This window comes from Tauraco erythrolophus, chromosome Z (assembly GCF_009769465.1).
Source record: "Tauraco erythrolophus isolate bTauEry1 chromosome Z, bTauEry1.pri, whole genome shotgun sequence".
Classification (NCBI taxonomy): Eukaryota; Metazoa; Chordata; class Aves; order Musophagiformes; family Musophagidae; genus Tauraco; species Tauraco erythrolophus.
Genome location: NC_141496.1, coordinates 9,314,829 through 9,327,162, shown reverse-complemented (window position 1 = coordinate 9,327,162; position 12,334 = coordinate 9,314,829). Strand labels below are relative to the sequence as shown.

The window sequence follows — 12,334 nt, the reverse complement described above, 5'->3', positions numbered from 1 at the left end:
GCTTCTCTGCAGCTGCCAGGCAAAGACCTGATCGTAGAGCAAGCGGTATCTTGTTTCTGTCTGGGTCAAGTGAAATAACGGGGAAGAAACAGAGTTCTTGCCTGTAAAAGGCAAGAAAACTGAGTTTTCCCTGGGTTAGCTTTCAAAGAGGTGCAGTCCGTTCAATCTACTCAGCAGAGGTATCTCCCTCTCTCTCCCCCATCCTCTCTCTCTCATGCACCATTTCAAAGAAGTGCATCTTTACCTTATTATATTATTAGAATCAATCAATATTATTAATATTACATGTGGGCAATTCTGTAAATTCTTCATAGTTCCCCTCCCTGCCTGTTAACAGCAGGTACATTATACAGTCTCTGGTTAGATTGGTCAACCAGGCTATCGATAGTCTTAATAAGCAATATCTATATTGTGACCTTTGCTCACAGAACTGAATCTCTCCTATAGGGCTGTCAGATTCCTTAAAGAAATATTGATAAGCTCATTACTGTATTGCTACATATAATTTTAGGTGTGATTTTCACTCACCCTCAAATATCTAGTAACCTAATACTTTTTTTTTTTCCTCCTAAAGCATTGGCCCTTTTACAATTGATCAAATAGTGAATTAGAGCATTATAGAGAGGAAACATAATCAGGGGATTTCTACAAGCGCACTGTGATATATCTTTTGATCTTCTGACAACCTTCATCCCTCTGGATCCTAGGAAGGAAGCACTGTTTTACAGGGATATTATTAGGCTGATGCTGCTTTATACATCTACCTGCACGAAGCTACCGAATCCGACAAAGATATTTGTGTGTGTTTGCAGTGAGTGATGCATATTATGTGATGCGAATCTATCCTTAGGGACTGAAAAGGAGAGAGACTATGTGCAAATGTAAGTCTGCCCTTTCGATACATGCGTGCATACACAGTCTCTGCGTGTTATATACACAGGCATTTGAATTAGAAACAGGCCAAATATGTAGTCAGTTCTCATCAGACCAACTCTGTCTGCAAAGCTCCATTTTTATTCTGTTTGAAGAAGCTTCATGTCCGGAGTTATCTGCCCCAGTGCACTGGGAAGTCATCCGGGTTGCCTCTAAAATATTTTGGAGACTCAGACACAATGTACAAATAAACCAGACATGGATTAATTAAGTGTGACTGTATCATTAAATTAGTATAATGAACAAACAGCTATGTACCATATTAAACTCTGCATATAATTCCAGGAATAGCCTGTTAAGTCACCTGCCACGTTCATGCAAGAGTATGATCTCTGTACTGTCTTTTAGAAAGGAATTATTTAGAGACATATATCAGCCTGTCTGTACTGAATGCATGTTTTCATTAATACGCCCATATAATAAATGGTTGCACATATGTGTGATATACAGACGCGTCAGGCACACTTGTATTCATCTGCATGTGCACTTTTCACATAAAAGTTAATTCTCAGATGCACCTTTCACACAAACTATGTCTTTTTATGTTTTCCAGATTTATGTAAAAATATTACGGATCTCAACAACATAAAGGGGAAAGAATAGCCTGGGTTAAAAACTGTGTCTGCACTGCACTTTCCTCTATCAAACCACAAGCAACTTTCTGGTGGCAAAATACTTTGACAGACCTGACAATGAAGGCCTCTTTTGCCGACAACTATATGTCCCCGGAGGTATCAACATTGCCAACATAGCCATCTATGAAATAGTTAATGTTAAACAATGATTGTCCATGTTCAACAAAGGAGGGAGAAATAAACAGATAAGGATGAGGTAGATCGAAATCTGCATGCCTCATTGGCTGAGCTGTCGGATATTTCTAATGCATCTGAATGGTTTGTTACTAAGAACCTGTTAAGTATCTTTAAACCTTTGATCTGTAGCCAGTCTTAACAAAGGTGACAATTAATTAAAGGAGAGTGTATTGCAATAAAGTTACATCGTGGTCAGTTTATATATACTGTCCAAAGCTGGTTCACAGAAGTCACTGTCAATTAAAGTCTTCTCAGAGTCCAGTTCATTATCAATTTTTCCCCCTTGCCTTGATCGATATTTTTGGCTGCTTCTGCTTGACAAACTTAACACAATGTCTATATCTATATGTCTTGCCATTCATTTACATGGAATAGATGGCTGTATATGATTTATTTTTAGCTACTATGTATGGTCAGGCACTTTATTTGAGAGGTTTAGAGCCCTCATCCATCTTTATTTTAAGGAGCGACAATAATAAGCCCTCTCTTCCTTCGAGGGGATGTCAGTTGGATATAATGAATGCACATTAAAAGCTGCATTCACCTGTGTGTGCATTCAGGCTGTGGCTCACGGTGACAAAAGCAAACAAATGCAATATCTGTGGTGACATCCTGACTCCAGCCCACACCAAGCAATGGAGCACAGACAAAGTGATTCAATAGATCCCGTGATCCCCAAAATGCGACAACGCATCTCAAGGAGTTATGGAGACAGAGAGGTCCCTGTAATATATACCCCAGCTCAGTCAGTGAAGCAACGGTGGAAGAAGAGCCATAACTTTATCTCGCCATGGTTATTATTTTTCCCTTTTTCCACTGCGGATTTTAATACATAAGGGTCAGTCTGCCATGACAAACCCCGGCAACAGTCACACCGGCATCGGTGGAGCAGTTAAGTGAGTGAGAAATGTGGTAGGGGTCAGGCTTTTGTCAGTTCCTCAGCTTCGTTTTAGTTTTAGTTTCACTTACAGAGGGAAAGCTAAGTTAAGGGACAAGGCAGCAAACGTAGAAGCCGGTAGCATTAACTGCAAGTGTTGTGGTTTGCTGTGTAAATCCACAATCTGGAATTTTATAGGGAACATGAAACACCGAGTAAGTGCAAGCCTGCACCAGGATTTCCAAACTACAGCAATGGCAAAAATCACACTGACTTCTGCCCAGAAAGCCGGCAATAGGCCTTCACTCCCTAAGTAAAGATGATGCTGGGATTAACGAAACACCAGCCTATTTGTTAAGGCCAGGATTCGACTCACCTCGCTCAACACCTCACCTGCTTAGTGCAAACTCTTACGGGGCAGAAACCAGACAGCACTCGGTGGACAGGTGATGTTGAGCTCTGCAGCCTCCTGCTGTTACGGAATATTATTGTAAGGCTATAGCCAACACCTATGTGAATCTTTGGGCATCTGATGCTTTTTCTCTATTTTAAATGCAGGTAAGCGGCCCAACAGCCTAGATCATCTCCCCCACTTTTTCTCCCTTGGAACCATTACTGCCTGTCGCATAAACCCGCCTCGGTTCACACTTGATTGACGGGAGGGACGGTAACAGCTCCTTTAGTGTCGTTATGGTCTGTCGGGTCAGTGCGGCTGGTATGCACGCGCACAGGGTATGCATGATAAAAAACACCCTGACATCTTGCTGAAAAATGTGGCTGTGTATTTCCAGCTCTTAAGGCTAGGGGAGGCCCTCCTCGGTCATCCAGCCCCTTCTGCCCCTTGCTCTTGACCACCGAGCACAAAGAGTCCTCTGCCCGCCCTCCTTGACAGGTACAATCCACTTTTCGCTTGAGCACAAGACACTTTCTGCAATCTCACTCGCTCTTCACCCAGGTAAAATTTCCAGATACTCTCTGACAACTTCCTTCAAAAGACTATTCCATCAGCTGCCTGGCTTTTATTATACTATGCAATTGGAATCCCCTGCTAAAGAAAGCCTTGTCTGTGGCACTGGCCACTGGCCGATGCAGGATACAGGACCAGATGAACCATGCTTTTCATCCAAGGTGACAAGAATCCTCAATTTTTCCCCTTACTTCGGTGCTGACATTCTGACATCTCTTCTGTCTGAGTACAGGAAAAAGAAAATGAAATAAAACAAAAGGAAACTGTCCTCTGTTTCTGTTGTTATACTTCAGAAATTAGTAAATTCCTGATTCACCCTTTAATTAAAACGATGGTTTGGCCAAGCAAATACTACGAAATTTAGTTGTTCTTACTTTCTTTTTTTTTTTTTAAAAAAAAGAAGTACCTTTTTTTCTTTCCCTAAAATTCCCGAAGGCACCCGTATATGTAGATAGTGAGGGACAAAAACAATCATATTCCGTACATATGTAGGAAATATAAGTCTAACCTGGAGAAAGGTAAGAGAAGAAACAAAAGCTGTAGAAACACAAACTTTAATTTCTTTCTTTCCTCCACATTATGTAACTTTCAAACACACCCATTCCTGTAAGAATGATTAGTTGATATGGTAGTAGGGCTGGTTGAAGAACAGCTTTCGGTGCAAAACTTAACAGCCAAGCGAGAGATCCCAGAAAATTGGAGTTTGTATTGGAAATGCTGACACAACCGTAACAACAGCATCATAACTGGCTGCAGCTGCTTTTAGAAACCAGAATCCATGTCCAGACCCCTGAAAAAAGAGTTAACATATAGTCTTCTAATTTATGAAGCAATCTGGGCTATCTGTTTGACATTATCAAAACACATACATGCTCATCTGTATAGGAGACTATAATGTACAGGGGGTTGCTTTTTTCCTCTCTCTTCCATCAAGATATCCAATTGCATTCTGATTGTTTTAAGGGGTTGTTCTATAGACCTAAGGCATAAAGCCTCCTCTGTTTTATTCCAGTTTATTTGTGCGTTTACCTCCCTAAAACTTGTTTAGTTTACTACCATACTAAATGCTGTATGTGTTGCTTTCAGCCAGGCAAGCCTTCTGTTTCAATTATGGAGGAGTTTATTCAGCACCTGTATTGTGTTGTTCTTCTTTTCAACTAAATTTCCATTTCCCAAAGGCTATATGCATGAATGTGTATACATCTCTTTTTTTTCTGTATGTATACACATACACAAATCCATACATTTATACATATATACAAACATATCATCTTAACTGAGTGCTCATTTTCGTTGCACCTTTTAATTTCTGAGATATCCAAAACCTTCATAAACATCCTTAGACTTAACAAGGATTTAATTTTTCTATCATGTATCTCTGTAATCAAACAGAACAGAATATAATGAATGGAAGCCTTGTTTACCTAGCCCCGAGGTGTCTTAAATTTCAAAATTATTTATACTTTTGAGAAGGTAAAGCAGTGAAAGAACTAAACTATTCTTTTCATACTGCATTTTTCTAGCTGCATTAAATGCTTATTGAGAGAGGTTCGGGTCAGGTAGGAACACCATCCTAACCGCGGGACTGCAAAGGTGGATTTCAAGGAGGTTTGGGGGGTTTTGTTCTTGTTCCCCCCAAAAAATAAGGATTGAAAGAATGTTGTGGCTCTCAGGTCTATGGAAGACTCTTGCTTTCCCACTGTACACTATCTCCACTCTTTAAGTGCACTCACCCGCGTGTGTTTCAGTAAATCTCAGTTAAGTGTGGAATGCTGATTTCTTCTGACTTCCTAAATAGAATATTATGGAGACCTGTATGTTTTAAATTAAAACACATTCCAGGCCTTGGGTACAAGCAAGCTTCGATAGAAAAGACTGTTTAAACCTATGGGGACAGTCCTATATTTAGATTACATTAATTCATAAATATTATACTAAATACCACTTAAATTGGCCTTAAATGACTTCAAAGATAATGCATTATAATATGACTGTCCTGAGAGCACTAACCTTTATGTCTCCCAGTAACTCAGCCTTTAAGCATACTCCACTGCTAGATAAGAAGGGGGGAAGTTATGAATGAATGGCTCGCTAAATTGTTCAAGTGTGATTAGTTAACTCCGTGCATGTGTGCGTGTGTGTGTGTGCGCGCGCGTGTGTATGTGTGAGCGCGTGGGTGGGTCAGCTCACCCCGGTAGATTTCTACCCGCGGATCTCAGCACACAGCCCCTTCCCAACCCTAGGGCAAAGTACCACAGCAGGAGCCTGTTCCTGCCCCGCGTGGAGAGAAGCGAGGACGAGGGAAATACGCAGCAGCTACACTCATGCCATGAGTGCTTGTTTTCCCGGGGATCTGGCAAGCCTTTCCCACCTTCCCTTACACACTGCATCCCCCGTACCCTTTTCTTTCTTCCTGTGTCGGCAGGAGAATAGTGCTCCCCTGCCTCTTCCCTGGTATCTGGACTGGTATCAGCCGGGGCTGCTGGTGAGAGAACCTGGGACTTCACTTTCCTTTTGTGATAGTTTTTTTGGGAGGGGGGGCATAGTCGTGTACTTCATCTTCAGGTTCTTAATTTTCAATTTCCTCCTGCTACACCGGAGTACTGTAATAGAATCTCTTCATAATATTTTCAAGAATACACATCCTGTGCTCTCATTTCAATGGTTATACACCTGAAATTACTCTGGTTGCTACATTTTTACTTTAAGCTAATTCCTGTCTCTTCCCTCCTCCCAACACAAACCCACCTTCTCCCCCTCCACACCCAAGGTTTGCTCTCCGTACACTTAAATAAACTACAGCCCACTATTAACCCTTCAGGGTATACCACTGCCACAGCCTTATCCCCTGGATTAGGAATGAAATCAACTGAGAGTGATGAATCAATTAATGTATAAGCATTATGCATCACTCATGGAAAGCATCTTGGGGTTTCGTATTGCCATCCTACCCCTGAGAGCCAAGTTGGACTATCTTTATGCAATTCTTCACCTATGCCTGTAAAGCAAAGCCAAAATAGGAAGATCTGAGTGAATACTATGCTTCACATGACTGCATTTAGAGAACAGAAAAGAAAAAAAGATGTATTAAAAATGAAATAAAATTAAATAAAATAACAAAAAAAACCCAAACACAATCCTCATCCTTCAAAGCCCCATCATGCTTCTTGACTTAATAGTAATTAATCACTACTGGCAAGAAAGTAATTTTTTTCCAGGTAGCCAGAGGCACATTTTTATCAGGATTAGCTAATAAATCAGCGGCATCGCTAGAAAGGAGTTCAAACTCTTCTCGGATGCACTAGATAAAACCGATCTCTGAAATGCTGGCAACTCGGTGTCTATTGAAGCTTCACTCAAACCCTAGCTTGCAAAATAACAATCATCATCATGGTTTTTCCTTTCAAAGTCCAAAACTTCTAGGAGGCTAAAAAATGAGTGTTTCTTTCAAGATGAACTCATGCAATTTGGTTTGATGAGGTGACAAGATTTCCCACCTGGCTTTTTTCCTAGGTTGCAGCTTTAGAACAGAAATGAAATGAAGGGAAATGAAGTTAGTATCTTGCTTAATTCAGGAATATGTGTTAAACACATCCAAGCAAGATAAATGATCCCTCTCTCTCTCTCTCTCTCCCTCCCTCCCTCCTCCCCTTCCTGAGTTTGTCTCTGTGAATAAAGGCATACAGTAAAAGCAAAACTGAACTGAAAGAGGAAGAATTCACATCTATGAAACCAAAATCAAAGTTAGCGCATAGATTGTTTAATTACAGGTTTAAGATAAAACATAACAAAATAATAAAATCTCATCAACAAATCAAAATACTCTCCCCCAACCACAAAAATCTTTTATCGAGATGTTAGCTCAAAGATTTCCTCTACGCTATGTTGAGTGATTTTCTTCAGTGTAGCCTTTACTGTTCTTATTTTTATTTTACAGGAACCTTAGATAATTTTTGCAAACACATGCGCGCACACACAAGCTCAGTGGCTACTCTCACTACACCTCATCTATTAGATGAAACCTCTCAGGACCTTTCTTTCCCTGTGCTTCTTGCTATTATTTTTATCATTGTTATTAATAATTATTATAGTACGGATGTCGTGTTTAAATGATGCCCATCAGACCTTGATGTGGCTTCTAAGAAGCCAGCATGAAAAGAAAGAGTGATTCGAAAGGGCTACACTGATCATTGCAAACATGAGAAGGGTGTTTAGAGCGACCGTCAGGAAAGGAAGAAAGAAATATCCTATAACTTAGACTGAGTCCCCGGTCCCCAAGTCCTGAAAATTTTCTCTACCCTGTGTGAAACTGGTACTTTGCACTGTCAGGGTATATTTTAATTCGCATTTCCTGAGGCTGGAAGAGAGGAAGGGAGTGAGTGGGAAGGGGGAAGAGATGCCTGCTAAACATGCCATTAAGTTCAAGATTTACAACTCGCCAAGGCGTCTGGAAAGCTGGGAAGCCAGTAATGCTATTACCAGTGACTCTCCCTGCCACGAGTCCACCAAGCCGGAGTAGACACTGCTACCGAACCTCTCCTGTAACAGATACAACTTCCACTACCCCTATGGCCCCCTGCAAAATCTTTTTGGCTCCTGCACTAAAACTGAAGTCACAACCCAATCACTTCTGAGCTGATCTTTTTGTTTATTTTATGTTGTGGGTTTTTTTAATAACCGTATATCTAATAAAACAAACACACACACACACATATACAGAACCGGAGTTAATAAAGTGCCTTGCTACGCTCCTGAGTCTCTCTCCTGCTCCTAAGCAGGGCTACCATGCAAATCATCTTCAACTTCCTCCCTGCGAGTCCTACTTTCCTACCCGAGGATCCGAGCATCTCTCCCCTACTACATACACCCTCCCCCACCCCCAAAACGTAGCATCATCTAATCTGAAATGCACCTCCGGAGAGCCTAAGATAAGCAGGAAAAGGAGCGGGCAGAGATGGAGTGAGCGAGGCATCGCATGAGGAGTACATCTCCACTGCCTTTAAAGAAAACCTAAAAAGTTCCCGGGATGGACTTTGGGCACATTAAAGTAGTGCTTGGAATATGCCTGCTCTGAGACTTCTCCTCTCTGGAACTAAACTGCCACCCGTCCCTCCTGGCTCACCCTCTCCAACATATACACACATGTTGTGATTTTGTACACCCCCCTCTGCCCCGCTTGAGACAGATAGGCTTTTTTATTGTTGTTCCTATCCCTGTTCCCACGCTAAACAAAACCGGAATGAAATACCCACACCCCGGAGCAACTAACTCTCCTCTGCTTCTGGCTTTGGAGCAGACTAGAAATAATAATTGTAACAGCAATAAAAATAAAAAGTGGGGGAGGAAAATGAAAAAGAAAAAAAAAGAGAAAGAAAGAAAAAGAAAAAGCGCCGGAGCCAGAGACACAGCAGTTGTGGAATACGAGCTTCCCAGCTCCGCGCAAACACGCGGACAGACAGCCGGACACACAGGCACCCCCGGGTGGGAAATGTGCGGCTCCCAAAGATAAATAAGGAAATCCCCGTCCTCCGTTCAGCACCACCGGCGCGCGGACAGCTCCCGCCGGCCCCGCCGCCCGCCCCGGCGCTCGCCTGGGCGCCCCGGCTGTGGCAAGTGCCCCCCGAAAAAGCGGGGGAAATGATAAAAAATACTAAAAAATAAAACAAGCGGAGCTGGCTCCCTTCCCTGCCTCTCTCTCTCTCTCTCTCTTCGCTTTCCAGGAGGGTCTATTATTTCTTTCCCTGCCCCCCCAGCCTGCCGCCTCCGCCCCCGGGCCAACCAAAAATGAAATAAAATGAAATGAAATCGAAAGGAAAGAGAGAAGGAGAGACCTGGAGAGGGAGCGGGAGCCTGCTTTCCTCTCTCGATCTCTCCCGGGAAAGTTCAGGAGGTAACTCACCTTTGTGCATGCCAGTGAACCTGTCCTTCAGCACCGTCAGTTCATAGATCTTCCCGAACTCCTCGAAGAGCGGTTTGAGGTCTTTCTCGTCCAGGTTACGGGGGATCTGCCCAATAAAGAGCTTAATGGCATCGTGGTCCTTCATTGGGATGGTGGATGGGTTTCCGGGACTATGGTTTAATCCGTTCATATGCCCGTTGGTGCTGGGGTTGCTGTGATTGCTACTCAGGCTGGTATTGTCTGGTTGTCCGTTTGCTAACGTGGCCATCTTTATATACATAGAGAAAATCTTCTTTCCTTTTTTTCCCCCTCTTCTTTTCTCTCTCCCTCCCTCTCTCCCTCTCTCTCTCCCCCTCTCTCTCGCTCTCTCGCTCCCTCTCCCTCTTTCACACACACACTCTCTCTCTCTCTCTCGCTCTCTCTCTCACACTCCTCCCTCTCCGTCTCTCTCTCTCTCTCTCTCTCTCTCTCTCTCTCTGGGTCTGATCTGATTTTTTTTTTACATTGAAGATCTGTGTCCTTTCCGTTTAAACAGGCTGGATCGGTTCAAATTCCCAGCCAGACTAGGGGGTGGGGTGTGAGTGTGTAGATGTGTGTGCGTGCTGGGAAGGGAGGCTGGGGGTGGGGGATTGCTTTTGCCTCTACTCTGGCTAAACCCCCTCCTCCCATCCAGCCACCCCCCTGTCTGTCTGCCCGGGAGAAGCTTAATGGTATCTTCCAACACAGCCCCTGGCTATAAATAGCACTAGGCGCATGGCTCTTTGAGAGACAGTCAATTTCTATTGTGCCAAGTGAGCAAAGGGGAACGGTTGCGTTTTTAGGACCAATGATGATGATTTTTTTTTTCCTTTTCGTTTGCAAGCCCTCCGATCAATCGCTGTCGTTATAATTTCAGTGATCATCGGGAAATCTGCCTTTTTATTTGAGAGGGGGAAAAAAACAAACCCAAGGTGTTCTGACTTCTTCCTATTATGATGATGTCTCTTATTTATTATTTACTCTTATTATGATTTCGCAATTGATAATAAAAGCAGTTCAGATACGGACGAATCCTCGGGCTCAGAGGTTGCTTTTGCTGTTGTTGTTGTCGTTGTGATGTTACAAGCTCTCTATTATATCTGTTCTTGTTGCATCTAAAAAAAATGCATGCTCTTTAAGCTATTTTTTAAAAATTATGATAATGATGATGATGACATCAAGCTAGGAAAGGGGCAAACTGTATTATTGTAGCTCTTTAGAGGGAGACGAAAAATATCGGGAGGACTATTGTTAATTTTCCTGCCGCCGATATTTATTTTACGTACAATCAGCTCTGGCGTTATCTCCTATACTAGCTCCGTGTGGGGGGGGTGTGTGTGTATTGGAAAGGGATTGATTAGATAAGATTTTCTTGCCCGACTTTCAAGCCATCAGGATATTCTGTCTCTCTCTGATGGAAACATAAATCGTATTTTGTAGTCATCAGGGATCGGGAGTTGCTTGTCCGAACAATGCTCTCTAGACAAAGTGTACTGTATGGTGGAAATGAAATCAGCTCTCCTTTCACAGCATCTGGGGGTGGGGAGGGCAGGGAGGCTCGGATTAAGGACACAACTCCCCCTTGTCCCCCAAATAATAATAACAGTAATCCGGACAGTAACAAAACAAGGCTCTGCGTGTGCTCAGAGCAATTTTTCTTTTCCTTTTTTTCTCTTCCTTCCCCCCCCCCACCCCCCCCGCTCACCCGCCCGCCTCTTTCCCCCGGTTCCCGTGCAAGCTGTGCGGGGATGAAGCTCGGAGACACACCAGCAGGCGAGCTCGGAGCAGCCTCCGAGTTACCTGGCCTGAACCTCCCGCCCCTCCCGGCCAGGCTGCAGCCACACGGCGCCCGACTATCTCTCCTACCCCGGGGGTGCTGGCAGCCCCCTCGCCCACCCCCCCGCACCCCCCCGCGGCCCGTCCCGGGCCGCCCCCAGGCACCGCGGGGGCTCCCGGCCATTGTTCGCGGCGCTGCCGGCTGCTCCCCGCGGCGGAGGCGGCGGCGGCCCCGGGGAGTGGGCTGGGAGCGGGACCCCCTCGGCCGCCCGCCCCCCGGGAGCGCCGGACAGGGCGCCGGTAAGACGTGTGGCTGTAAACGGAAGGGGCAGCCGCCGAGGAGGGAGGTTATTAGTTTAAATTTCCAATGTTCCTGTATGTTTTATTGACCGGAATTTATTTTTACTTCTGTTTTAAAAACAAACAAACAAAAAAGGCACAAAACCACAACACCTTTGTAGCAGTTTTCACTTTATTTGGGTTTGGCTTTAATAACAGAGCAGCAGGGCAATGTCCTGCCCTGCCTCCCTTGAAAAATAAAAATAATAAAAAGAAAAAAAAAAATCAACCCAATGCAGGTGGCTCCGCTATTGCAACTCCTGTGGTTGCGAGTCCTCCCGTGCCTCGAACGAGCGCCCCTGCCAGGAGACGAGCGCGGAGGGGCCCGATCCTGAGTGGGGGTCCGGGGCTGGGGTGGGGGGGAGCGGTAGGGCTGCGCCCCTCCCCTGGGCAACCGACGGTCCCGGCGGGGGGGAGCGCGGCAGGCGAGAGGGGGGGGCTCCCCCCCAGAGCCGCCCCGCCGCCGGATTCCCCCCCATCCCGCCTTCCCCCGGGGCCCGCACCTGGGGGCGACACCCGAGCTCGGCCCCCGGCAGCCTTCGCTGCCTTTTGCGGCTCTTTATCTTTCGCCGCTAATGGGGAGGCAGCTGCTGTCAGACGGCTGCTGCCGGGCTGGTGGCAGGCACCGCGCATTGTCTGCTGTCTGGCCAGGCATGCGATCTATTGGGGTCTAAGGGGGGGATCTGTCTGTCTTCCCTCCCCGAGCACGCACT

General features: G+C 44.8%; 1 protein-coding gene across 50 annotated transcripts in view; it reads right to left on the bottom strand.

Annotated features, from left to right (window-relative positions):
- CELF4 (CUGBP Elav-like family member 4) overlaps nt 1-11,504 on the bottom strand; it is a 724,170-nt gene extending 712,666 nt beyond the window's left edge. For 48 of the 50 annotated variants that reach the window (XM_086629073.1, XM_086629095.1, XM_086629062.1 and 45 more), the window contains exon 1: nt 9,489-9,768. In XM_086629073.1, coding sequence (XP_086485199.1) covers nt 9,489-9,768 — 280 coding nt within the window. Of the gene's footprint in view, nt 1-9,488; nt 9,769-11,481 lie in introns of those variants that run through there. The other 2 variants (XM_086629112.1, XM_086629102.1) reach the window with 2 other exon arrangements.
- Between the last annotated feature and the right edge of the window lie 830 nt (nt 11,505-12,334).